At 43.2% G+C, this 24,617-nt stretch overlaps 2 protein-coding genes across 4 annotated transcripts; both read right to left on the bottom strand.

Moving 5' to 3' along the window:
* Positions 1-1,964: 1,964 nt before the first annotated feature.
* On the bottom strand, positions 1,965-24,348 carry LOC146977865 (elongation factor 1-alpha). Of its 3 annotated transcripts, none has more exons than XM_085790631.1 (8): positions 24,294-24,348; positions 17,774-17,926; positions 14,528-14,707; positions 12,559-12,855; positions 11,143-11,293; positions 9,607-9,863; positions 5,995-6,229; positions 1,965-2,111 (listed from the first exon to the last, which is right to left on the bottom strand). In XM_085790631.1, exons 2-8 carry the CDS (start codon positions 17,915-17,917, stop codon positions 1,987-1,989), a joined length of 1,389 nt encoding a protein of 462 aa, XP_085646757.1. In that variant the 5' UTR covers positions 17,918-17,926; positions 24,294-24,348; the 3' UTR covers positions 1,965-1,986. The 3 variants fall into 3 exon arrangements, with proteins under 3 accessions (XP_085646757.1, XP_085646756.1, XP_085646758.1); XM_085790630.1 differs by lacking the exon at positions 24,294-24,348 and adding an exon at positions 19,347-19,398 and having other exon boundaries at positions 17,774-17,930; XM_085790632.1 differs by lacking the exon at positions 24,294-24,348 and adding an exon at positions 19,347-19,398.
* Positions 19,647-24,348, bottom strand: LOC146977866 (elongation factor 1-alpha). Its single transcript, XM_085790633.1, has 8 exons — positions 24,294-24,348; positions 23,185-23,339; positions 22,053-22,232; positions 21,645-21,941; positions 21,400-21,550; positions 20,560-20,816; positions 20,219-20,453; positions 19,647-20,095 (listed from the first exon to the last, which is right to left on the bottom strand). The coding sequence occupies exons 2-8, from the start codon at positions 23,326-23,328 to the stop codon at positions 19,974-19,976; spliced, it is 1,386 nt and encodes a 461-aa protein (XP_085646759.1). The 5' UTR covers positions 23,329-23,339; positions 24,294-24,348; the 3' UTR covers positions 19,647-19,973.
* Positions 24,349-24,617: the final 269 nt, after the last annotated feature.

Below are 24,617 nucleotides of genomic sequence, written 5' to 3'. Positions count from 1 at the left end.
TTGTGTCTTGTGTACTTTTTCTTTTTTTTTTTTCTGTTGGTGTTGCTGCTTAATGCTGCTTCTGTTTTGTCTGTAGCTGCTGTTTGAGTTCAGTTTTATGTTAGTTTGTGTGTGTCTGCATGGACCTTTACTGAGCTCTTTTGTCCACTATTCAGCTTTTTAATCATTGAATGTATTATTTGTATGTTGATAACCCAATTTTTTTTCTTCTTATTTTTCTTTTAGGGTGAATTTAAACATCAGTCCAGGGACAACAGATGCAAAATAGCCTTTTGGCTAATTCTGGCTTGTTTACATTTGTTTAAATGTTTTTATTAATGTGCAATGTCCCTGATCCTTAAACCTTTAAATAATAAATAAATGAATAAAAATTTGCCAATTGACCAAACTAAATTCTCCACACTGGCCCTTTAAGAACAAGCTTTACTTGAATATCTTCATGTCAGAGTGATTGAACTCACCTCACTGCTTTTTATCTCCGTGCAGTCAGAGTGTGTTGATGCCGTCGTCTTCTCGTCCTCACAGTGATTTTATAAAATGTCTTGAGTGGATAATTACACTGCTGCTGTTTGACCTGTCACATTTATTCATCCAACTAGTTTCACCGGTGTTTTCTGGTGTTTCAGACTCTACATGTACGATACGATATTAATACGATACAATAAACTTTATTGTCCCGTTCAGGGGAATTTGTCTTGGACTCTGTAGCTGCTCCATAAATGTCTTAATGTCCACAATGACAAAAACAAAATGTACGACACTGTTAGAATCTCAGAGACCAACGACCATACAGGAGGATTTCATCTGTCACTGCAGAAACATTATACACAACATTACAGACTGAAATCCCTCCTGGGTCAAGGAAGGAAGGAAGGAAGGAGGGATGAAGGGAAAGATGGGAGGAAAGAAGGAAGGGAAAAAGGAATGAAAGATAGATGGAGGGAGGGAACAGATTGGGCCAATTGGGTCAAAAAGGAAGGAAGAAGTAAGGACGAAGGGAAGGAAGGAAGGAAGGAAGGAAGGAAGGAAGAAGTAAGGACGAAGGGAAGGAAGGAAGGAAGGAAGGAAGGAAGGAAGGAAGGAAGGAAGGAAGGGAGGGAGGGAACAGATTTGTTCAAGGAAGGAAGGAAGGGAAACAGGATTGTGGAAAGAAGGAATGGAAAAGGGAAGGAAAGAAAGATGGAGGGAGGGAACAGATTCGTTCAAGGAAGGAAGAAGAAGGAAGGATGAAGGGAAAGAAGGGAGGAAAGAAGGAAGGGAAAAGGGATTGTGGAAAGAAGGAAGGGAGAAAGGAAGGAAAGAAGGAAGGAAGGATGAAGGGAAAGATGGAAGGAGGGAAGGAAGGAAGGACAAAGGGAAAGATGGGAGGAAAGATAGATGGAGGGAGGGAACAGATTGGGTCAGTTGGGTCAAAAAGGAAGGAAGAAGTAAGGACGAAGGGAAGGAAGGAAGGAACAGATTTGTTCAAGGAAGGAAGGAAGGGAAACAGGATTGTGGAAAGAAGGAATGGAAAAGGGAAGGAAAGAAAGATGGAGGGAGGGAACAGATTCGCTCAAGGAAGGAAGAAGAAGGAAGGATGGAGGAAGGGAACAGGAGGGTTAAACAACAATAAATCACCGTCAGGCTGAAAACCTCTAATCAGACCTAATAACTAAGTGTGTGTGTGTGTGTGTGTGTCTGTTTCCAGTTAATAACCACGTGTTGAAATATTAAAAACACAAAAAGAAACGTTTTTAATTTGGCAATGTTTATGATTTTTATTGTTTTGGCTTCAACTTAATCATGATCACAGTTTCCCCTCCGAGGCGACGACACCGGGCCTTCCCTTCCTTTCCTGCGGAAACTCTTGCGGTGGGTTTTAATCAGCATAAGCCAGTCCTTGAGTAGAGAGCGGTGCCTGGGAGCGGGGGGGGGCAGGGGGGAGGCGTCGGCCCGCTGCTGCCGCTGCTGAGACGGGACTGTCCGTTCCACGTCCCGCAGCGCACTTCATTTCTTCTTCTCGGCCTTCTGTGCAGACTTGGTGACCTTCCCCCCGGACGGGTTCTTCTTCTCCACCGACTTGATGACGCCCACGGCCACGGTCTGCCGCATGTCACGCACCGCGAAGCGACCTGGAGGACGAGACGGGATGAGAAACTCTAAATAATGTGGGATAAGTTCATTTCATGAGGACAACCTCAAACAATCATTATCTTATTTTTCTATATTGCAATTTATCTCTGTAAGTATGTGTGTGAATGGCTCTTATATAACTCAGGGATGCAAACGGGTCAGGACCAAAAAAGAGAGGAATTTCCCGGGGTGGGGGTGGGGGGTGCTCACCATTAACAAATAATTACATTATAATATCATGGAAAAGTCCATTTCCAGTAGTTCAACCCCAACTAAGTATTGAGTGCATATAGATGGACATAGTTTTCAGAAGGCCAACATTTCTATATTAAAAATGCTTGAAAAAAAAAAATCCTTAGCAATATTTCCATTTTGGAGAAACTGAATTTTAGGTCTTCACTGAATGTTAGTCATAATTATTACTATTAAAATAAACTGAATAAATAAAGACATGGGATGTTTCATTCAGTGTGTAATGGACATATAGGCCTATATAATGTGTTAGTTTCACTGGCGGAGGCGACGTCTTTCCACTCAGGGCTTCCTTCACCTCTGAAACGGGGCAGAGCTCCGTGGAAACACCTGCCTGACACAGCAACGTAGGGAACCGTGCATGTCCACGGTGCACAGCTCCACGGACATGCACGGGGGGAAAACGGCGTCGCCGTCGCACCGACTGCACGCGGATACGCGCCGCTTTAATGAGCGCGCATGTCCTGGTCTACATTGGAGGTACTAGGCTGTTATCAGTATAATCAGAGACCATGAATGAGTTCACCTCAGTTTCACGTGATTGTCACTGTCAGCCTGTTAGAGAAACATTTTACTGACCCCAGCTGAGACGCTGAGACCCCCCCCCCCCCCCCCCCCCCCCCTCCCCAAAACAAAAACTCTTCGGATCTGAACGATTCACACAAGTCACCTAATTGGTCATGAAAAAAGCGAGTTTCGCTTTTCGGCGCTGTTTGCATCCCTGATAACTGCTGCTACTGTCGTCTCCAATATGAATAAAAATGGAACTTATTTCTACCTTTAGAATGACTTAAATGATTGTCCCCAGGACCGGCCCCTGGCATAAACCCTCTATGTGGTTGTTTAGGGCCACAGCCGTTAGGTGGGGGGCCACATGATCAGAAAGGTACCGGGGTTCATCAAGTCATTTAAACATCCTGAGGTCTGCACGTGCAGCTATGAGCTTTATATGTAATGTGAAGTCAATATTCAGCTTCTTTTATCTCACATTTGAGACATTTGGTGAAAACAGAACGGCAGAATGACAACATTTGTGCTCAAAAAACAATCTGACAAAATGTCATTTTAGACTTGTTTTCTACACGTATCTATTACTGTATTCATATCCTATTTCAAGCACCAAAACAGTTCATTCTCATGACTGAAGGAGTGTTTTCACAAGGGATTGGACATGTTTCAAAAAGACATAAAACACTTGAGTATTGTTACATCTGCAAGTATCTTAAAAAGAAAAATTTAAGAAAATATATGTATAAGTCAAGAAAATGGCCTCAAACCTCAGAGGCATAAACACGTCTGTATTCAGTTTTAACCAGTGATTTGGTGTTTGTCTTAGAGTGCAGGGCCACAAACAAATACCTTGTTTAGGGGGCCACCAACATCCTAGGGCCGGCCCTGATTGTCCCACTTTACCAATAGCACATTGGTAGAGTGGGACAGTAGTAAAATGCCACTTTAAAAAAAATGTAAGACTCACATGGATGTGATTTTTAAAAATTATTAATCACCATTACACCCCTTATATCACAATTACAAACTATCCACCAGTTTGCTTATTTCTAGAACACTAACATCTTTCAGCTCAGAACGCTATGTCATTTTAGCTACCACCCTGTTTCACTGTGGAGGTAGTTGAATATGGTGAGCCACGCCCCTGGAAGTGATGTCATCCACACAGAACCACTGGTTTTTAATCTCATACAAACCTAATAGTCTACTTGCCAACAATGAGTACCCGGAAATGCTGAGTACCCCAAAGTTTTATGTTAGAAATATATAGTATGGGTCCCCAGTATTCAGAAACTGCCGGATGCTAACTTATATATATTGGACAATTAGCATAATTGACATAATTAGCATAAATTAGCATAATTGCCTATGGGCAATATTTCAACTAAATTGACTTGGCTGATCTGGGCAATGTTGGAGTGGTTTTAGGGGTTATTGATGATGCTGAATCCATTTCTGACATTTTCAAAATTCAAAATGGCTGTCTAAACCGGAAGTGACCAGATTTTGGTCCATCAAAATCGGCCCACTGGCGGTTCAAATCTGGTCACTTCCGGTTTAGACAGCCATTTTGAATTTTGAAAATGTCAGAAATGGATTCAGCATCATCAATAACCCCTAAAACCACTCCAATATTGCCCAGATCAGCCAAGTCAATTTTGTTGAAATATTGCCCATATAGGCAATTATGCTAATTTATGCTAATTATGTCTGTTATGCTAATTGCCCAATATATATAAGGGCGCTTTCACACCTAATAGTCCGGACCAAGGTCCGGACTTAATTTTTTTTTTTGTTACATTGTTTCCATATAGTCCAGTAAAGTTCGCTTTCACACTGCTATTATGACAGCGGACTAAAGGATCTACCGACGTCATGACGGATGAGCGTGCGTCTGGCGTTAGCGCATAGAAAGTGCTCTGAAAAAAATAAAATAGAAATATGTGTAAAAAAAAAAAGAAAAGAAAAAGAAAAATATAGCCTACTGCTGCAAAGCACGCTGTGGTTTGTAATCGCGGTGCAGAAGAGTGAGTTTAGAGCTGATGTAAGGAGAGAAAAAAAGAGGGTTGTGCCGCGCTCTCATTGATGAGAGTGGCAGCGATCAGCGATCAGCTGTTTTGTGTAGTGGAGGGGAACACACACACACGCTATGCGCACACACACACGTGATCCTCCTGTCAGATGCGGCTGCATCTCTCCAGGTCACTTGTGTGTGTGAGAGAAATAAAAGCTCTGACTTGCTGGGGCAGATGTTGTTTGGTGTCAACCACTGATAAATATCCGTCTTTTTCAGACTTTTTTCGGCGGAAAAAAATATATATTCGGGTCATTATAAAAAAAATAGGCTATATAAAAAAATGCATGTCGTTTGGGGATTTATATTAAACACTCTACTGTTTAATTCCGTGTAAACGTTTACAAGTGTAGCCTACAATGACACACCCATCCCTCTGACCAAATCTGGATATACGTAATATGATCTCCTCCTCTCCCCAAGTGTTGCCGCCGGTTGCCGCGGCTCCTCTTTCCTTTTTTTCTGTTTATTTACTTTTTCGGCACGTGCGAATCTGACGTTATTTCCTGTGTTTGGTCTGATAGTTCGAACCTTCCAAAAAAATGCTTTCACACTACGCAGCAGCGGACCTTGGTCCAGGATAGTCCGGACCGAGACCACGTCCTGAGGCTGGACCAAAGACTCGGTCTTTAGTCCGGACCGTGGTCTGGGGGAGCTTTCACACAGGTCAATTTGATCCAAACTATCTGGAAAGTCCGAAAGTCCAGACCAAACGAGGTAGGTGTGAAAGCCCCCTTAGTTAGCATCCGGCAGTTTCTGAATACTGGGGACCCATACTACGTATTTCTAACATAAAACTTTGGGGTACTCAACATTTCCGGGTTCACAATGGGGCCCTATGGGCTGGCAAGTTGACTATATGATGAGCTCAATGATGATTTTTAGTAATAGAAGTATACACATGTAAAGATAAACATGATTAAGCGTAACTGTCCCACTTTACCCATATTCACCCTACTATATATAAGTAACGTGCTATTTATATGATACATTTTAAAATACTGTGTCAAAACAGAGTAAAGTAAAGTAAAGACAGTGCTACTCACCCAGAGGGGGGTACTGGGAGAAGCTCTCCACACACATGGGTTTTCCCGGCACCATGTTGATGATGGCGGCGTCCCCAGACTTCAGGGCCTTGGGGTTGTCCTCCAGCTTCTTACCGGAGCGACGGTCGATCTTCTCCTTCAGCTCGCTGAACTTGCAGGCGATGTGGGCGGTGTGGCAGTCCAGCACCGGGGCGTAACCCTGGGAGATCTGGCCGGGGTGGTTCAGGATGATGACCTGAGGAGGAGAGAGGAGGAGGGAACAGCTGGTCATCAACATCTGGATGTGGTAGCAGAGGCAGTCAGATCACAACTGGCCTGAGATCAGCTCTGTTACTGTTTGTGCCGATGCTTCACAGTGAACAACAGAAGTAAAATCCTCTACAGCAGTGGTTCTCAACCTTTTCTACATCAAGGACCCTAAATTGACACAAATTAGACCACGGACCTAGCCTATAAATCTAGCTGCACCCTATAGCAGCAGCAAATCTATCTGCTCCGTAGGTCTAGAAACGAGCCATAGGAACTTTTTGAGTCTCGAACACCGATTGTGTTGACCAATCACAGCGCTCTATCTGTTTAGAGAGTCGTTGGGCGACTTAACGCCATGACGACATACTTGCGACGGTGAAAAACATGACAAGAAGATAGATGGCTTTGGCAAAGGAATCGTTTGAATGGCGTTGGCATCAACTATGAAAGAATTAAACTTGTCATTTTCTTTAAAAGTTGAGCAAGAAACTGCTCTGAAGTCGTTCATTTCAAAGAAGGATGTAAAGTTTAATCTACCAGCTTTCTCCGTCATCCTGCTCTTTGCTCTGATTGGTCGTAGCGCTACCCTATTGGTGCAGAGGCAGTTTGAAAGACAGCCTTCATCCCGCCCCCTGGATTGAGCCGAGGTCTACCGCTCGTTGCCAGACTAGACACAGGGGTGCAAACTCATCAGGGGTAAAAAAGGTGACAAGATACCGACCCCCTAGGGGAGTCCGGGGGCATGCTCCCCCGGGGAAATTTTTTTAAAAACAAACTTTAAAGGTGAATTTACAGTCAATTTTAGCATGAGACTAGGGTCCAGATTTACTCAGGTTTGCACAGCTTTTGCTCCTGTTAAACCTGCACAATCTGTCTCTCTCTGTTTGGTTTTGAAACATGTGAAGGGGGTCTTCAGCCTATGCAGGTTTAGCATGAGCAAAAGCTGTGCAAAACTTGGAGAATCTGTCCCTTGATGTCCATCAGATGAACCTTGCAAACCTTGCCTTCAAACTAAATAAAATTTAATACAGACTAATTGGTTCATTGTGAAACATTTATTTATTGATGTAAATGTGTTTTCTGTACGTAGGCTATGCTCCGAGGCAGCGCTGCTCTTTCTGTCCAATAACACACATGAAGCTTAAAAATGCCATAGGCTACATAAAACATATTAAGCGGCAATATGTATTTAAAAGATGTTCAACGGTTCGGTTCACGGTTTTGTGGTCATGGTTTTCGGTTCGGTTTGGTATACTTTGATCGTTGGGAAAATCAATCATGTCTTGTATATTCAGGTTAAAACTGAAAGAATGAGGCAGCCTGACATCTGATCATCATTGTGACAGTCTGAGGCTAAAAGTAGTGAGATTCTGGTGGCAAGGGAGGAGACATTGATAGTTCCAACATGTTTTAATTTATTGGGCAAATAAAGTTATCTAACAAATGCTAAGAACAATTAGAGATTCACTGAAATATATAACCTATATTTATTAATTGTGGTTCTTACAAAAAATATATCTTATAAAATATAAAAGCTAAAATGTCTCTTAAAGCTAATTTAACTTTAGCCTACTACTTTTACAACCACATTATTTACCAGCAACATAAAGTGAAACAGAGGCAGAGGTGTCCTGCCACAGTCAGTCAACCTCCTCCTCCTCCTCCTGCTGCTGCTGCTGATCAGGTCGCTGCAGCGCTAATAAATGCTAAACGCGCTAATCGCCGCGATCGCGATCATCACACACACGCGGTCCCATACAGCACCTACACAACGCTGCTGGAACATCTTCTTGCTCCGACTCTTTCACTCGCCATGCTCAAAAAGTCGCGTTAGTTAGTCTGTATTAAAAGTGAAGCTTCAGGTGTGTATTGCTGGACAGAAGAGGAGCGCTGCCACCACTCGTTATCATCCAGATAAGCTGCATGCGCCTTAAAGAGACAGGTGCATTGGCTCGGCTCGGCTCGGCTTGCCTCGCCGGACCCTCTCCCTCTCTCAATTTTTTTTTTATTGCGGATTTACACGAATCACACAAATGACCAATTTGGGATCCAAAACGGCGAATTTCGCCGAAAGGTGACAAGTTTGCACCCCTGTAGACATGTTCATGATGTCGTCTGGCTTGTCAGGCTACCACGGACCCCCATTGGACAAAATTTAGAAATAAACACCAGAAATACACAAATATTTGTTCTGAGACTGAAGAACCTTCCTTTTTTTAATACATTTAAATTTGGGCCAATGCCGTGAATTTTTGGAAATATTATAGAGAAATTTCTGGAAAAAAGTGGTCCAATTTCTCCAAAAACATTTAAACATTTCTAGGAAGAAGTGGTATGGTAAAAATTCTCCAAAAAAAAGTAAGAAAAATTCTCAAAAAAAGGAAGAATAAAATTTCAAAAAAAGTGGTAAAATTTCTCGTAAAAAATGCTAAAAATAAAAATTAAAAAAGTAAAAATTTTCTAGAAAAAAAAAGTACAAAAAAAAAATCTAGAAAAAGTGGTAAAATTAGAAAAAGAAAAAAAAACTTCTAGAAAAAAGTGGTAAAATTTCAAGAAAAAATTGGGGACCCCCTTCAAATCTCTCAAAGACCCCTGGGGGTCCCCAGACCTCACGTTGTATGAATCTTTGGGACAAAAAACTGATTTTGAAGTTGATATTTGATGTTTAATCCTCTGTGGGTCAGGATTTAAAAACACCAGAACTGATCCCATAATGCAACGTTTTCAACTTTGGGGTCGGGACCCCACGTGGGGTCGCCCAGAATTCAAATGGGGTCGCCTAATAAAAAAAAAAGCTAAAAATATTTTTTAAACTAATTATTCTTCCTCTTAAAATTATGATTAAAAACACCATATACAATCTTAAACAACTATATTCTAAACTTTCACTTTTCTCAAATATAAATCGAGGTCAATAAAATGCACCTCTCTCTGCCTCCCCGTTTCCTGACGGTCCTATCAATAAAGGCATGAAAAGCCAAAAAATATACTTAATAAAAATAAATAAATAAATAGCTGGCGCATCATGATTGAAAAAAAAGCCTAAAAATATAATTTAAAAAAAAAAAAAAAAAAAAAAAATAGCTGGAGCATCTTGATTGACGGCCGCAATCAAGATGCTCCAGCTCAGATGGGGTCGCCAGAATGTCACAATGGGGTCATGAGCCAAAAAAGGTTGTGAACCGCTGCCATAACGCTGCCATGACAACAGCTTTGATATTAGATTTCAGTCAAAAACCTCTCAAGGCCAAATCTGGATAATTCTGACGGACGGAGCGATAAAGCGTTGTGGAGCCTCGGCTCTTTCCTCCGTCCTTCTTTCCTCGTCTGTATTTCCTCCCTCGTTCTTTCCCTGCGACTCACCTGAGCGGTGAAGTTGTCGGCGGCCATGGGTGGGTCGTTCTTGCTGTCGCCGGCCACGTTTCCACGACGGATTTCCTTGACGGACACGTTCTTGACGTTGAAGCCGACGTTGTCCCCGGGCACGGCCTCGGGCAGAGACTCGTGGTGCATCTCCACGGACTTGACCTCAGTGGTCAGGTTGGGGGGGGCGAAGGTGACGACCATGCCGGGCTTCAGGACGCCGGTCTCAACACGACCGACGGGGACGGTGCCGATACCTGAGAGAGAGCGGGAGGAGACGTGAGTCCAGAGAGAACTTCAGATTAAAGGTTCACCTGAGGTTTTTTTAGGACGTTACGGGTGAATTCCAGTTCTTTAACCCTCAAACTCATCAAACCCTTAATCTGAGTATCCCCTCAAAGCCAAGTGTTGAGGGCTATAGACCGAATCTCCTTGTTGTTTACATTCTACTTCCTGGTAGAAAACCAGCTGTAATGTGAATGAGATCAATAGTGACGAACGAGAGTTTAGCTATATATCATATTTTTCACGCCCTATCACCGTTTAGACAAATCTGAAATGATTGAAGAAACATTACTATTTCTGTGTGTGTGTTTTGTGTTGCTATGTGTTGTATTTATTCAGTTTGGGGGAATCACAGTGTCTAGAAAGCATCAGTGGCTCAGCTGACAGGGACAGCTAACGGTAGCTAAGCTAACGGTAGCTAAGCTAACGGCGGTAGCTAAGCTAACAGCAGGACGTCAGCTGTTAAAACCCTCCCGTTGTTGGACACGACATGAAACTACTCCAGTTAGCTCAGTCATGTTGGAACTCAGATATCCGCTGGAGAAAATATTTTTTCATGGAGCGTTTATTGAGTCACTGAGTTATTAAAGTTAAACATGTAGCTAACCGTTAGCCCGGCTAATCTATGATAACCATGACTAATTACAAAAATGTGCACACAGAAATAGTAACGTTTGTCCAATCATTGGTTTTATAAACTTTACAAACATCAGATTAGTCTAAACGGTGATATAGTGACATGAAAAATTAGATATATATAGTGAAACTCTCGTCCGTCACTATTGTTCTCATGCTGGTTTTCTACCCTTAAGTAGTTGTAAACAACAAGGAGATTCGTCCTATTCCCCTCCGAGTCAGAGGCGCAGCATGTTGATAACATGCCACCACGGGCTCGGAGGGGAATAGCACTAGCCTATCATAACAAAATATTGGCGAAATGAACGAGTTTTGCGGCAGATAATGTGTTATTTAGAGGCTGCATTGCGCTGCCCCGTGTTCTCGCATTATATGGATATACGCGCCGCTCCACTGGGGCTAATTTCGTCAAAACGACTCCAAATGACACCAAAGTTGTCTGGGTGAGTAAATGATCGTATTTTATGCTAGAAATAAGGTCCAGGTTGTAAAAAACGGAAATTATCCTTTAACATCCTGATGATTGGGACGGCAGTAGCACTTTGCGGTAATGTGCAGTTTTGAGATTGAGGGTTAAGATAGGAACTAGGAACTGAATGTCTCACTGCTGCTTACCACCGATCTTGTAGACGTCCTGCAGCGGCAGACGGAGGGGCTTGTCGGTGGGGCGGCTGGGGGGCAGGATGGAGTCCAGAGCCTCCAGCAGCGTGGTGCCAGTGGCGCCGCCCTCTTTACGCTCAATCTTCCAGCCCTTGAACCAGCCCATCTGCACAGCAACACAGAACACAGCAGACGAGTGAGAGGGGTGGGAAAATTATCGATACGGCAATATATCGCGATATGATTTTGAATATCGATATTTCGATATATTGATTTTTTTCAAATAATAAATCATGTTTCAGACGTAAATCCAGTACAACTTCCTCTGCTCCGTGAGGTGTCACTGTACTGCTGCCTCAGACAGTGTGTTGTTGTTCATGCAAATATGTTGTTGTAACCTGCGCTTGTATCCACCACTTTATTTTCCCATGATCCATTGCGTCACACCACAACGGAAGTCGGTTTTAGTAGCATTCTAGCGAGCGGCTAACTGGTAGCGTTAGCCACCAGTTCTAGCGAGTGGCTAACTGGTAGCGTTAGCCCCCGGTGTAGGTACCAAATGTGGGGGCTCCGGGCTGCCAAAAACCGTTTTGACTAAATCTGATGTTTGTTAAGTCTAAAATGAATTATTGAACAAACATTACTATTTCTGTGTGCACGTTTTTGTAATTAGTCATGGTTGTCGTAGTTGTTAGCTTTGCTGCCGCTGACAGCTAACAGCAGCAGCTAAGCTAACAGCAGGACGTCAGCTGTTAAAACCCTCCCGTTGTGGGACACGACATGAAACTACTCCAGTTAGCTCAGTCATGTTGGAACTAGGATATCCGCTGGAGAAAATATTTTTTTCATGGGCCGTTTATTGAGTTATTGTTTATTGACACTGCTAACGGCTAACAGCTAACGGTTAGCCCAGCTAATCTAAAATGTTTGTTCAACAATTGGTTTTATAGACTTCATAAACATCAGAGTAGTCGCAACGGTGATATAGTGACGTGAAAATGTGACATAAAGCTAAAACCTTGTCCGTATTGTTCTCATTAAAATGACGTGATGATTATAAATAAAGTCATCACGGCCGATGTCTATCAACCAGTCTATGCTGTCAACAATACAGTAACGGTGGAATGGAGTGTCATGGTGACACCCAGCGTCATTCTCCGGAAAGTGGTGGATAGTTACAATAAAATGGCATGGATAATTTGAATTACATTGTTTTGACTCAGTTTGTCCCATGAACTATCACTATCATCTGATTTACATACAACTCGGATTTTATAAGATGCATAATGCCTTTTACATTTTTCAGTTTACTATGTAGAATATCGCAATATACCGCAAAACTTGGATATCGCAATATCATTTCGTATCGTGACTCTAGTATCGTGATGCGTATCGTATCGTACTTCTGTCGTCCCGTCGTCAGCGTCTCACCTTGTCGCTGGCCTCCAGCATGTTGTCGCCGTGCCAACCGGAGATGGGGACGAAGGCCACGGTGGCGGGGTTGTAGCCGATCTTCTTGATGTAGGCGCTCACTTCCTTGGTGATCTCCTCGAAGCGCTTCTGGCTGTACGGGGGCTCGGTGGAGTCCATCTTGTTGACGCCAACGATGAGCTGCTTCACGCCCAGAGTGTAGGCCAGCAGAGCGTGCTCACGGGTCTGCCCGTTCTTGGAGATACCGGCCTCGAACTCTCCAACACCGGCAGCAACGATCAGCACGGCGCAGTCAGCCTGGACAGGAACGACTCAGTTAAACACACACACACACAGATTTAAAGAGATAGTAGCATTTTTTTTTAAAGTGGGGTTGTATGATCTACAAATAGCCCTCAAGTACTTTAATTGCAGTAGAAGACTCTCTGCACTCCTCCCGTTAGCAACGCCAGCCCATAATAGCCCTGCCCAGTAGGGATGTGAAGATTCACCGATTCATATTCATAAACGTATGCGATGCGACTGCACCGGTAGATTCAGGCTACATCGGACATAATTTATGGTTGCATTTGTGATGCATCTCTTCTAGCCTTCTACATCGGTAAATTCCATGGTTAAATCGATCATTTCATTTTCCGAGGCAACCTGAATGCACCACCGTGGAAGCCGTGCGCAGCCTCCTGCCCTGCTCTGACTACAGCAAGTAAACAGTCTGAGTGAAGCGGCGGGTCAATACTCGGCCGTCAGCGGCTGTAACTAGGAGCAGGGCCGTGGTAGTGGCTCTGGTTGTAGTGAGCTGGGAAGCGGTGGCAGCCGCGGATGCTAACCGCTAGGTAGCGGTAGCGGTTAGCATCCAGGACAGCTAGCAGGGCTAGTAGCTCTGCTACTCTGCTGCACGGAGCTTCAACCTGAGCTCTGTAACTGGCTGGAGAGAAAACAATGTCCTGTGCACAACAAAACATCTGTGACTTGTCTCTTTTATGTTGTGTTGTGAAGCACTTTTAAAACTTGTGTTTTTAAAGGTGCTATATAAATAAAGTTATTATTATTAGGCTATAACATAGCAAAATAGCAAAATGCAGAGGTGCCACCACACAAGACTAGCCCATATGATTAAGCTGGATTTCATTTCTACCATTTATTTCCTCTAGACTGTACCTTTCAAATATGATTTATTGGTTTGCCCTGTAAAAATTAACCAAATATAGGCTACATCCCTCAAATTGATACAGAGAGTAAAGCAGAATGGTATTGAGGTAATAAACTTGATGTGGGAAGAAACTCTCATATCACAACTGTATCAAACATCATATCGAACCGAATCTCTTTGTAATTAAGTCATATCGTTATCAAATCGCATTTGAATCGCATCGCATCGTGAACAGGAGAGAATCGTATCGCATTGTATCGCATCGTATCGCATCGTATCGACGGGAGCTTCAGTGTATCGTTAATGTATCGTATCGGTGGCAGCGTATCGAGATGCGTATCGAATCGGCCTCAGTGGTGGAGATATACAACCCTACTGCCCAGAGATTTACAACATACAGTGTTGTGAACAGACCCAAAGAAACGGCCTATTTTCACGGCCTAAAAGAGGTTTTACCTGAAAATAATACACAGTTCCATTGTTCACTATAATATAATTTTTTCCAGCCCTTCAAAGTTCAGGAAAAACACAGTTTTTATTTGGACCTAACCAACTCACGTATCCCTCCGCCCAGGGTTAGCGCCCGCCGATCAGCAGTTGGTTAGTTCTTTGGGTCTGTTCACAACACTGTATGTTCTCTGGGCAGGGCTATTATGGGCTGGCGTTGCTAACAGGAGGAGTGCAGAGAGTCTGCTACTGCAATTAAAGTACTTAGGGGCTATTTGGAGATCATACAACCCCACTTAAAAAAAAAAATGCTACTATCCCTTTAACAATAATCTGTAATAATAATAATGAGATTCAAGCATGTGTCTTTACCTGAGAGGTACCGGTGATCATGTTCTTGATGAAGTCCCTGTGTCCGGGGGCATCAATGATGGTCACGTAGTACCTCTGGGTCTCGAACTTCCACAGAGCGATGTCGATGGTGATACCACGCTCACGCTCGGCCTTCAGCTTGTCCAGCACCCAGGCGTACTTGAAGGAGCCCTTGCCCATCTGGTGTGGTTAAATCAACAAACAGGAGATGCATCAATCAAGTCAAGTTTCAGGTTATTATCATTGATTATTTGATATGTAACGAGTGTATATATGGTGCGTTTATGGAATAGGATACTAGGATTAAATCGTAACAGGATTGCAAGAAAAATCTTTGAGTGGGACACTCTGACCAATGGGGCTTGGGATAGGGACATATATGACATCTTGCTGAGAGCTGGATATGAAGACCATTATTATAACAAAGAGAAAGTTGAGATTAACGTATTAAAAGAAATTATTTTTCAACAAAGTAAAGATAGATGGGAATTAGATACTTGGGGTAAACCAAAACTGCGTACTTACTGTGAAATAAAACAGGTATTTGGCCCAGAAAACTATGTTTTGTATAATTTGTCTAAAAAGAAAAGATCCCTGTGTGCTCAATTGAGAGCTGGTATTCTTGGTCTTCATATCGAGACAGGCATATATGTTGGCACAGCAGAAGACGATAGAATTTGTAACTTATGTGACATCCGAGAGGTGGAGAATGAAATGCATTTTGTGTTCTACTGTCCTTTCTATGACTCTATAAGACAAAAATTATTTAGTAAAGTAGATCCAAATAATGAATTTGTGTGGTTGGACGATGCTGAGAAGCTAAAACTTCTTTTTTATTTGAATATTTTTGCATTTTCTTTATTTCTTGAAAAGGCTTGGGCAATGAGACGAAGAGCGATATATTGTTGAGTACTGAAAGTAATCTGAAATTGTTTATTTATGTCACACCTGTGTGGCAGGTAACACCAACAGGAAGGACTGTCTAGTCTTTGTTTTTTTGTATTTTGTGTCTTGTAATCCCATATGGGATGGGTCACAGTGGTGGCATGACACGAAAATAAAATATTCATTCATTCATTCATTGTAACGGGACCAGTTTAATGAAACACATCAGTGTCGTTGCTTTGAAACGTATAGAACTATCAGGTGACAGATATATACGTGTCATCCCCCCCTCCTCTGCCGTCTAAGTATAGTCTCTAAATGCTCTAGATGCTCACTGTAAATAGCACAGAGGCAGTTGACATGACATCACATGACATTAAGTTTGCTGTATGTTCATCTGGGTCGATACAAATACACTTTACTATTATAAAATATATAAAACATCATTTGTTCTTGGTGGTTTTAATTTGTAGTTCTTTCAAATGCTTGAGGTATAAAATAATTCAAAAGCTTCTTATTGGCTTCAGTTGAGTGTACGCATGTAATTTGTCTACTATTTCATGTCATCTGGGACAACAGTTAACAATTATCTGTACTTTCATATCTGATAAATCAATTATTGATTGTTTAGTCACGAAGATCCAATCACAGCATTGCAGAGGCAAACATGAAATCTTCAAATGTCATGTTTAGTTTGACCGTATAAGGCCAAATACTAGAAGAATATTTAGTTTATAATGATATGTGATAGAGAAAAGCAGGAAGTTTGAGAGACTGAATCTGACAGGATTTGATTTCCTGTTAGACTAGTTTTATTAATCAATCATCAAAATAGTTGCCAAATATATTACAGTTGATCAACTGACTAGTTGCTACTTGCTTCAGCTCATAATACTGTTATATATTTATGAAATCATGTATCCAGTGGTATAATGGTTGTGGCCACATGTAATATGGATGTTTTGGATGTTTTAGAGGCTGATTGGTGCTGCGTCATCTCTCCATCGGCTTCAACTACTAGTGCTCGTTTTATGACTGGAAAGAGGAAACCTGATCACATCCCACCAGTTCTGGCTTCCTGTCCGATTTAGGATTTATTTTAAGATTTTATTGTTTGTTTTTAAGATTTTAAATGGACCAGCGCCACCTCATTTACACTATGTGACCTCTTAAACCTTCAAGCAAAGGTGACTGAGCCTTTGCAGTGGCAGCTCCCAGGCTGCTGAAACAAGACCGCTGAAAACATCCTGCAATTTAAGTCTCTGCTAAAGACGCACCTCTTCTCCTTGAATCTGGGCATTTCAATTAAGTTTGTGTGTGGAATTGGAGCATGAATATGTATTAGTGTATGTCTGAACTGTTTTAATTCTGTTTAAATTGCATTGTCTGGTCAGGCATGTACAGCACTTTGGTCAGCTATGGTTGTTTTTAATCGTCCTATACAAATACATTTGACTTTGACTACTTTTATGAGCATATGATACATTAACAGGGTTCCTACAGCTTAAGCCAAGTTAAATTTAAGACTTTTTAAGACATTTTTAAAGCCACTTGAAATTAAATTTAAGACTGACTTCATAATAAACACAAATGCAGAAAAAGAAAAAGAAAAACACCACATCAATTACATACATAGGGTTAGGGACAATTTTACCCACTTCCAAGGTAAAGTGACTGCTACATGAACATTGGATTGTGTCTCTTTCCAGCTGTCCTTTCAAAATAAATGCATAAAAAGTCTGAAAAAAAAAGAAAACACTGACTCGGGAGCTGGTGGCGGTGAGAAATTTAGCGTTGACGGCCGCCACTAACTTCTCTATGTCGAAATGTTACCAGTTATTTTGAGATTTGAGACCAATTACAACCATAAAATACCACTTACCATGTGTTAACATTTTTAAGACCTTTGAAAAATTGATTTAAGACATTTTAATGCCAATTAAGGCCTTGTTTTTAGATTAATGAATTCAATGCCTTGTAAGACTTTTTAAGAACCCTGATTAAATTTGAGTTTAAGATACAATAGACACATGTTTTACAGTTTAAAGGGGTTTAAACAAGTATATTTTGTGCTGTAGTGCTGAAGACAGTGCACATGTTTGAACAGCAGATGGCAGCTTTAACCAGATAATATCACAGTGCAGCAGCAGCAGCAGCAGCAGCAGCCACCACACCCGTTTCCTATCGCTTCAGCCTGTTCACTGTCTGAGCTTTCACCTTCATGTCCCAAACACAATGACCGACTGTCTGTCTGTCTGTCTGTCTGACTGTCTGTCTGTCTGTCTGACCGACTGACTGACTGTCTGTCTGACTGTCTGTCTGTCTGTCTGTCTGTCTGTCTGTCTGTAGTTAATCACAAACCTCGGCGGCCTCCTTCTCGAACTTCTCGATGGTTCTCTTGTCGATTCCTCCGCATTTGTAGATCAGGTGACCGGTGGTGGTGGACTTGCCAGAGTCGACATGGCCAATGACCACGATGTTGATGTGGATCTTTTCCTTTCCCATTTTGATTCACTGGCTGTATTAAAACAACATTGGTAATAATCAGATATTATAATATTGGCTTCAAGGCTATGTATAACAGGTTTTTACATTCATCTTATTGGTTCTGAGGGCCTGCCATGATGACGTTCATATTAAAAAAAAAGAAAAAAGAAAAAGGGAGTTGTTTGTTGTCAAGATAATCAAGTTAATAATAAACACTGCGGCTGGTTGGTGAAGGAAGGAAGTTAGGTTGGATTTAAATGGAACATTTCAGGGTTAAATACATCAACACACAGCCTGAGCTTCAACATAACACCCCCTTTAAAACGAAAACCAGCTGACACAACATAACAACACATAATATAATCATTTAAGCTAATATGTCGTTTGGTGCATCAACCGTTTAGTAACTGGCTCAGTGCCACGTTCATGTCGCATCGTTCACACCGACATCACGGGGGAAAGCGTTCACTTAAATAGCCCCCTGTCGGTCGGTAGCCTGTTTAACACTAAACCTAATATTTACAACAAAAAAAGCAGTGTTTTGAGGTAAAAACCGACAAAACAAAGGTAAGAACAACAGCTAGTGTGTAGGCTGTTTTAACACAATGAACACTGCCAAGCAAAATGGTGCTGGTGTTTCCCATTCTGCTGACATTGCCTGAACGCAGCATTAAATGTCACTGTAGCTGCGTGGAACATATTATAATATAATATGCAAATATAATAATCGTTTCTGTGGCGGAACTGGAGAGTCGAAGCTACACAAAAAACAAAAAAAACCCCACAAACTCTCCTTCTCTCTCTGATGAAACGCATTTTCTGTCTGTGCTCGTTCACGCCGCCCGGAAAACAGCCTCAGTGTGGTGAGTCATGCACCATGTGCTCGATGCCGGTTGTTCCTCCATGTTGCGCCGCGAGCGCAGAGCCGCCATGTTGTTACCAACTGATGCAAGTGCGCGCACCCGCCCCCGACCACCTTGCTTTGCATTGCATTGCAGCGCAGGGGTGGAAAAGGCTGCTGCGCGTTCACGAGAGTAGAAAAGGACGGACTACCATGACTGGCAGAAAGAGGAAAAATCTGGCAACTCATTCACCTACAGTCAAGTTCACAATTACTGATCCTAATTAGCAGGTTTTTTGTTTTTTTTGACCAATCCAGCAGATGAATATATCACGACATTCCACATCAAAGTTTGGCTCAGAAATCCAAAAAGGCAAAAAGGTGAGCTTGCATGTTTTTACCTTAAATGTTATAGCATTTAAAAAGGGTGAAAATAACCCAGCAGCATCTGGTCTAAGAGTCTAGATTCAGTGATTTTCTAGCTCATGTCAAAATCAGCCGATTCCAAGTGCCCTATCCTTAAAAAAAAAAAGGAAAAAAAACTGCCTCAGCTCCTGAATGAATAAGCATTTTTATCCTCGAGTCGAAGAAATAGATTTTACCAACCTGTGCACAGCAAATAAAGACGTCCCCTGATTTCGAGCGGAGGGAAAAAAGGACAGAATGTGAGCCGTCCTGAGTTTTTATACTGAGGCAGAGGAGAGGGAGGGCTGTGCATGCTCTTGTTGCTGTCAGACTCAAAATTAAGGGGTGCCATTGGCTGGGGCTGCATAACTCCTATCAAGGCGATTGGCTGACAAGTGCATCACATGGTCAAAAACAGCTGCAGCACGGGGCAGAAGCTCTCTGAGACGGGGAAAACTACACCCAACTGCACCACTACAGGATGAAGACAACACAGGCCAATTTCAATTTTTTCAAACATTTATTTTTATTAGTTACCAGCAGCTTTCTTTCCAATTAAATTTTGTGGCATTTAACATCAAGATACAGTTCTAAACCATTTTGAACTTAAACTTAACTGAGAAGAGGCACCGTCATGTGATTCAGGTAAGTGACAATGCCACAGAGTTCTTTTTTCCTGCGAAAACTTTTGCGATGGGTTTTAATCAGCATAAGCCAGTCCTTGAGTAGAGAGCTCTGCCTCAGAGAAGATGATGATCCAGGGTGGGGGTTAGGAGTGGCCCGCTGCTGCCGGCACACATCTTGTTGCTGGATGTCCTGCACGACCATTCATTTCTTCTTCTGGGCCTTCTCCGCAGCCTTGGTTGTCTTTCCGGAGATCTCCTTGGTATCCACGGCCTTGATGACACCGACAGCCACTGTCTGCCTCATGTCACGCACGGCGAAACGACCTGGAAGATGGATAGAAGCCACGTACCGAGTGAGTATCATGTTTTAATGCTTAAACTGTGCGAGCATGACTTGGCATTTCTACATTGTTATTATTGTGTACATGATGGGAAACTTTAGCTTACCAAGGGGAGCGTAGCTGGAGAAGGGCTCGACAACCATGGGCTTCTGTGGAATGAGTTTGACGATGGCAGCATCTCCAGACTTGACGAACTTGGGGTGGTCCTCAAGCTTCTTGCCGGAACGACGGTCGATCTTCTCGATCAGCTCCTTGAACTTGCAGGCGATGTGAGCGGTGTGGCAGTCCAGAACTGGGGCGTAACCCTCGTTGATCTGGCCGGGGTGGTTCAGGATGATGACCTGTGGTGGTGGACACATTATTCAGTTAGAAAACCTACAAATCACCAACTTTATACAACCCAAAACCTACAAAATAAGTTTGTTGATCAAATTCTCAGACACCGACCTGGGCGTTGAAGCTGTCGGCAGCCTTGGGTGGGTCGTTCTTGCTGTCACCAGCGACGTATCCACGACGGATTTCCTTGACGGACACGTTCTTGACGTTGAAGCCGACGTTGTCCCCGGGCACGGCCTCGGGCAGAGACTCGTGGTGCATCTCCACGGACTTGACCTCAGTGGTCAGGTTGGGGGGGGCGAAGGTGACGACCATGCCGGGCTTCAGGACGCCGGTCTCAACACGACCGACGGGGACGGTTCCAATACCTGAGGGAAAAGGAAAGGAAAAGTCGACCATATTTTAGTATTTTCAATAGCCTCAGAGTCTTTCTGGCCGCTCTCATTCATAAATCATAACGCCATCTTCTTTAGCGAGTAAATGTTGCTCTATTCTAGGGGTGGGCGATATGGCAAAAATATCATATCACGATTTAAAAAATAAATAAAATAAAAATCTCGATTTTGTCACGATCTTCAATCGAAAATTGAAAAACGGACAATTTAGGTCAAGGAGCCTTTCTGAACAGATTTTTACTGGGCTCTATGCACAGCTCCACTACTTCCTGAACTTCAGGCAGCTCCTTTATTTCCTGTCTTACATTATTGGGCAAACTGATTAATCCAGGTGTGTCTGAGTAGTCACAATGGTCAGACACACCTGGATTAGTCAGTTTGTCCAGTATTTAAATAGTTGCAGTTGCATGTGCAAGTAAACATACTGATAAAATGCACCAAATGTGCCCTAGACGATCCTACAATCTCTGCACTTTGGCAGATCGTCTACATGTTTTAATCCTCCTTCACGATCTAATATCGTCATATCGCCCCACCCCTACTCTATTCTTCTTACCGCCGATTTTGTAGACGTCCTGGAGGGGCAGACGGAGGGGCTTCTCGGTGGGACGGGACGGGGGCAGGATGGCATCCAGAGCCTCCAGCAGGGTGGTTCCGCTGCCGTTACCCTCCTTGCGCTCGACCTTCCAGCCCTTGAACCAGCTCATCTACACAAGAGGGAACAAAAACAAGTTAGTTGTTGCTGAGAAATACGTTTTTTAAATCAATGTCACCACTTTGGCTCGTTTATTTCCTCCTCACCTTGCTACTGGTCTCCAGCATGTTGTCTCCGTGCCATCCGGAGATGGGGACGAAGGCGACGGCGGCGGGGTTGTAGCCGATCTTCTTGATGTAGGTGCTCACTTCCTTGGTGATTTCCTCAAAACGGGCCTGGCTGTAAGGGGGCTCGGTGGAGTCCATCTTGTTGACGCCAACGATGAGCTGCTTCACACCCAGGGTGAAGGCCAGCAGAGCGTGCTCACGGGTCTGGCCGTTCTTGGAGATACCGGCCTCGAACTCTCCAACACCGGCAGCAACGATCAGCACGGCGCAGTCAGCCTTGAAGCAAAAAAAGGCAAATATTTAATACACAGTCTTTACACACCAAAACAAGATAATTTTCAGCAGTTTTTGGTCCTGCATTGCCATTTAACAATGACTGATAATTACCTGAGAGGTACCAGTGATCATGTTCTTGATGAAGTCCCTGTGTCCGGGGGCATCAATGATGGTCACGCAGTACTTGCCGGTCTCGAACTTCCACAGAGCGATGTCGATGGTGATACCACGCTCACGCTCGGCCTTCAGTTTGTCCAGCACCCAGGCGTACTTGAAGGAGCCCTTGCCCATCTGAGGAACAACAAAATGGTCAATTAGCTTTTGTTGTCATGAATCTGATACAAACAAGACATACATCTTCACAAATGAACTATATACACACACTAACCAGTCTGTAGATCAAATGTGTGTCAGGCATGTCCAAACTATTACATTAGGGGCCAGTATGGCTGCAGGTTTTAGTGTCAACCAATCAAGCAGCACCACAACAGATTTTGGTTTAACTGTGCTCTTGGTTGGTTGGAACAAAAACCAGCAGCTACACAGCCTTTTGTGGAATAGTTTGGACATGCCTGTTCTATATGGATAGAAAATGGTATGTTTGCTTGTTGAAACTGGGCATATGGGGCCACACTTTAACATCCATTTACATACACTATAAATGAACTACAGCTGACACTTAATGTTAACACCAATGGGAAACCAGGTTATTTTAGCTTAGAAACTGAATCTAGACTCCTATATTCATGAATACACAATATAGCCAAGCTAAATAACACACTAGAGCTCTAAAATGGTATGTTTGCTTGTTGAAACTGGGCATATGGGGCCACACTTTAACTTCCATTTACATACACTTTATAATGAACTACAGCTGGCACTAATAATGTTAACACCAATGGGAAACCAGGTTATTTTAGCTTAGAAACTGAATCTAGACTCATGTATTCATTAATACACAATATAGCCAAGCTAAAACATTGAATTTTTTAACTTCAGTAATTCAGAACATGTTCAGTATTCAGAAGCCTTCGACAGCCTGAGGCCTGGGCTGAATAAAGTGCACAGTCACTCAGAGCTGCTAGCGTTAGGCCCCACCCAGCGTGCGCGCTCCCGGCCGCTACAGGGCTCAGCTCCGAGAGAAGGCACGCTGACACCGCCGCCATCTTGGATCCGACTATAACGGTTGTACAAAAAGACACCAAAAAAAAAAAAATTCAAATCTCTACGGTTGGTTACTCACCTCGGCGGCCTCCTTCTCGAACTTCTCGATGGTTCTCTTGTCGATGCCACCGCACTTGTAGATCAAGTGACCGGTGGAGGTGGACTTGCCAGAGTCGACATGGCCAATGACCACGATGTTAATGTGGGTCTTTTCCTTTCCCATTGTTGTAGTTTCTGCCACGAAAAAAATAAGCAAGATGAATACGTCCGTTAGTCCTCCATTTTTTTTTTTTTTAATTTCAAAACACCAACGGTTAACGTAATCAGCTTGTAACGGTCAGCGGCTAGCTAGCCGGGGGCTAACGCTAAGCTAACGGAACCATGATAGCTCAGGGCCGGGGGCTGGGGCTTAAATTAACCAGGCGATAGTCCATCCGTGTGAAAACAGGGGAGTTATTGTGAGTTTGTGACTTTGAATTAACCCAAAAGTGGTGGAAAAGAAGCGTCCATCGTGACAGATTGAACCATGGCGGTAAACGCTTGGCTGCCGCCGCCGCCGCTGCTAGGCCTCAGCTCGGCTACAGGCCAGCCGAGACACGTGTTCCTCCTCCTCCATGGGCCACGTCGTATAAAGTTACAACGATTTGCCAAATATTCCCCAGCTATCTAGTCCAGATAGACTCCCAACACCTGTCACTAGGGAATACGTGCAGTTGTTTAATGGAGGAGGGGGGGAAGAGAAGGAAGAAATGCCATTCCAGCATCCTCGGATGTGCTTCTCTCAGCAGCAGCAGCCCCCTCTTTGTTCCTTTCCCCCCCTACATTTTCTCCTCCCTTCAAAACCCGTCTTTTTTTGTTCAAATACTTCACATAACCTCGTTAAAACTAAACAAAACACACCGAAGACATTCACGTTAATCAAATTAGCAACCGGCAGGTGATAACTAATCTAACTTTAAGTGGCAAACGCCTTCCAAAGAAAAAAAAAAAAAAATCCACAGCCACAGGTTAGCGTGAAGTTACATAACCGAAAAGGCAAAGTTTCCTGTGGAAAATTTTTACACCCAACTCGAAGTAAAAAAAACAACAAAAATCCTTAAACTTCACGTTAATACGATTGGGAAAAACGATTAAAAGGCCCGAACCCGGCTCGTTAAGCTCTCGCAGATGAATCAAAGCTGAACTTACCGGTGTTTCTGGGTTTTCACCAAAGCTGCTGCCCCTCGCCAGGTAACAGAAAGAGGAAGAGCAGGGCCGGACTGGGAGGTTTTATACCGAAGGGGAGGCGGCCTGGCTGCCCGGCGCCCTCCCCGCACCAAACCCCGCAAATCACACACATTCCTGCGAAAAACGTCAGCACGCCGCCGGATGAACCGCCTGAAACATGTATGACGGCGTCTCACCAGGGAGCGTGAAGTGAATTCAGCTCCAAAAAACACGAGAAACACGAGAAAACACGAGAAAACACAACACACCACCAGGCTGGAGAAACTGTGGAGGTGCTGCTGTTAT

Source organism: Trachurus japonicus, chromosome 11 (genome assembly GCF_045865225.1).
Source record: "Trachurus japonicus isolate A0001 chromosome 11, Traja_1.0".
NCBI lineage: Eukaryota > Metazoa > Chordata > Actinopteri > Carangiformes > Carangidae > Trachurus > Trachurus japonicus.
The sequence above is the reverse complement of the archived record's forward strand: the minus strand, read 5'-3'. Positions and strand labels throughout refer to the sequence as shown.

Excerpts from the sequence above, each read along its gene's own strand:
- LOC146977866 (XM_085790633.1), bottom strand. The coding sequence starts at position 23,328 with ATGGGAAAGGAAAAGACCCACATTAACATCGTGGTCATTGGCCATGTC. Across the intron at positions 21,551-21,644 it reads TGCTGGAGACCAGTAGCAAG|ATGAGCTGGTTCAAGGGCTG; the intron begins GTGAGGAGGAAA and ends CCTCTTGTGTAG. Across the intron at positions 20,096-20,218 it reads CTCCAGCTACGCTCCCCTTG|GTCGTTTCGCCGTGCGTGAC; the intron begins GTAAGCTAAAGT and ends TCCATCTTCCAG.
- LOC146977865 (XM_085790631.1), bottom strand. The coding sequence starts at position 17,917 with ATGGGAAAGGAAAAGATCCACATCAACATCGTGGTCATTGGCCATGTC. Across the intron at positions 12,856-14,527 it reads TGATCACCGGTACCTCTCAG|GCTGACTGCGCCGTGCTGAT; the intron begins GTAAAGACACAT and ends GTTCCTGTCCAG. Across the intron at positions 9,864-11,142 it reads GGACGTCTACAAGATCGGTG|GTATCGGCACCGTCCCCGTC; the intron begins GTAAGCAGCAGT and ends GCTCTCTCTCAG.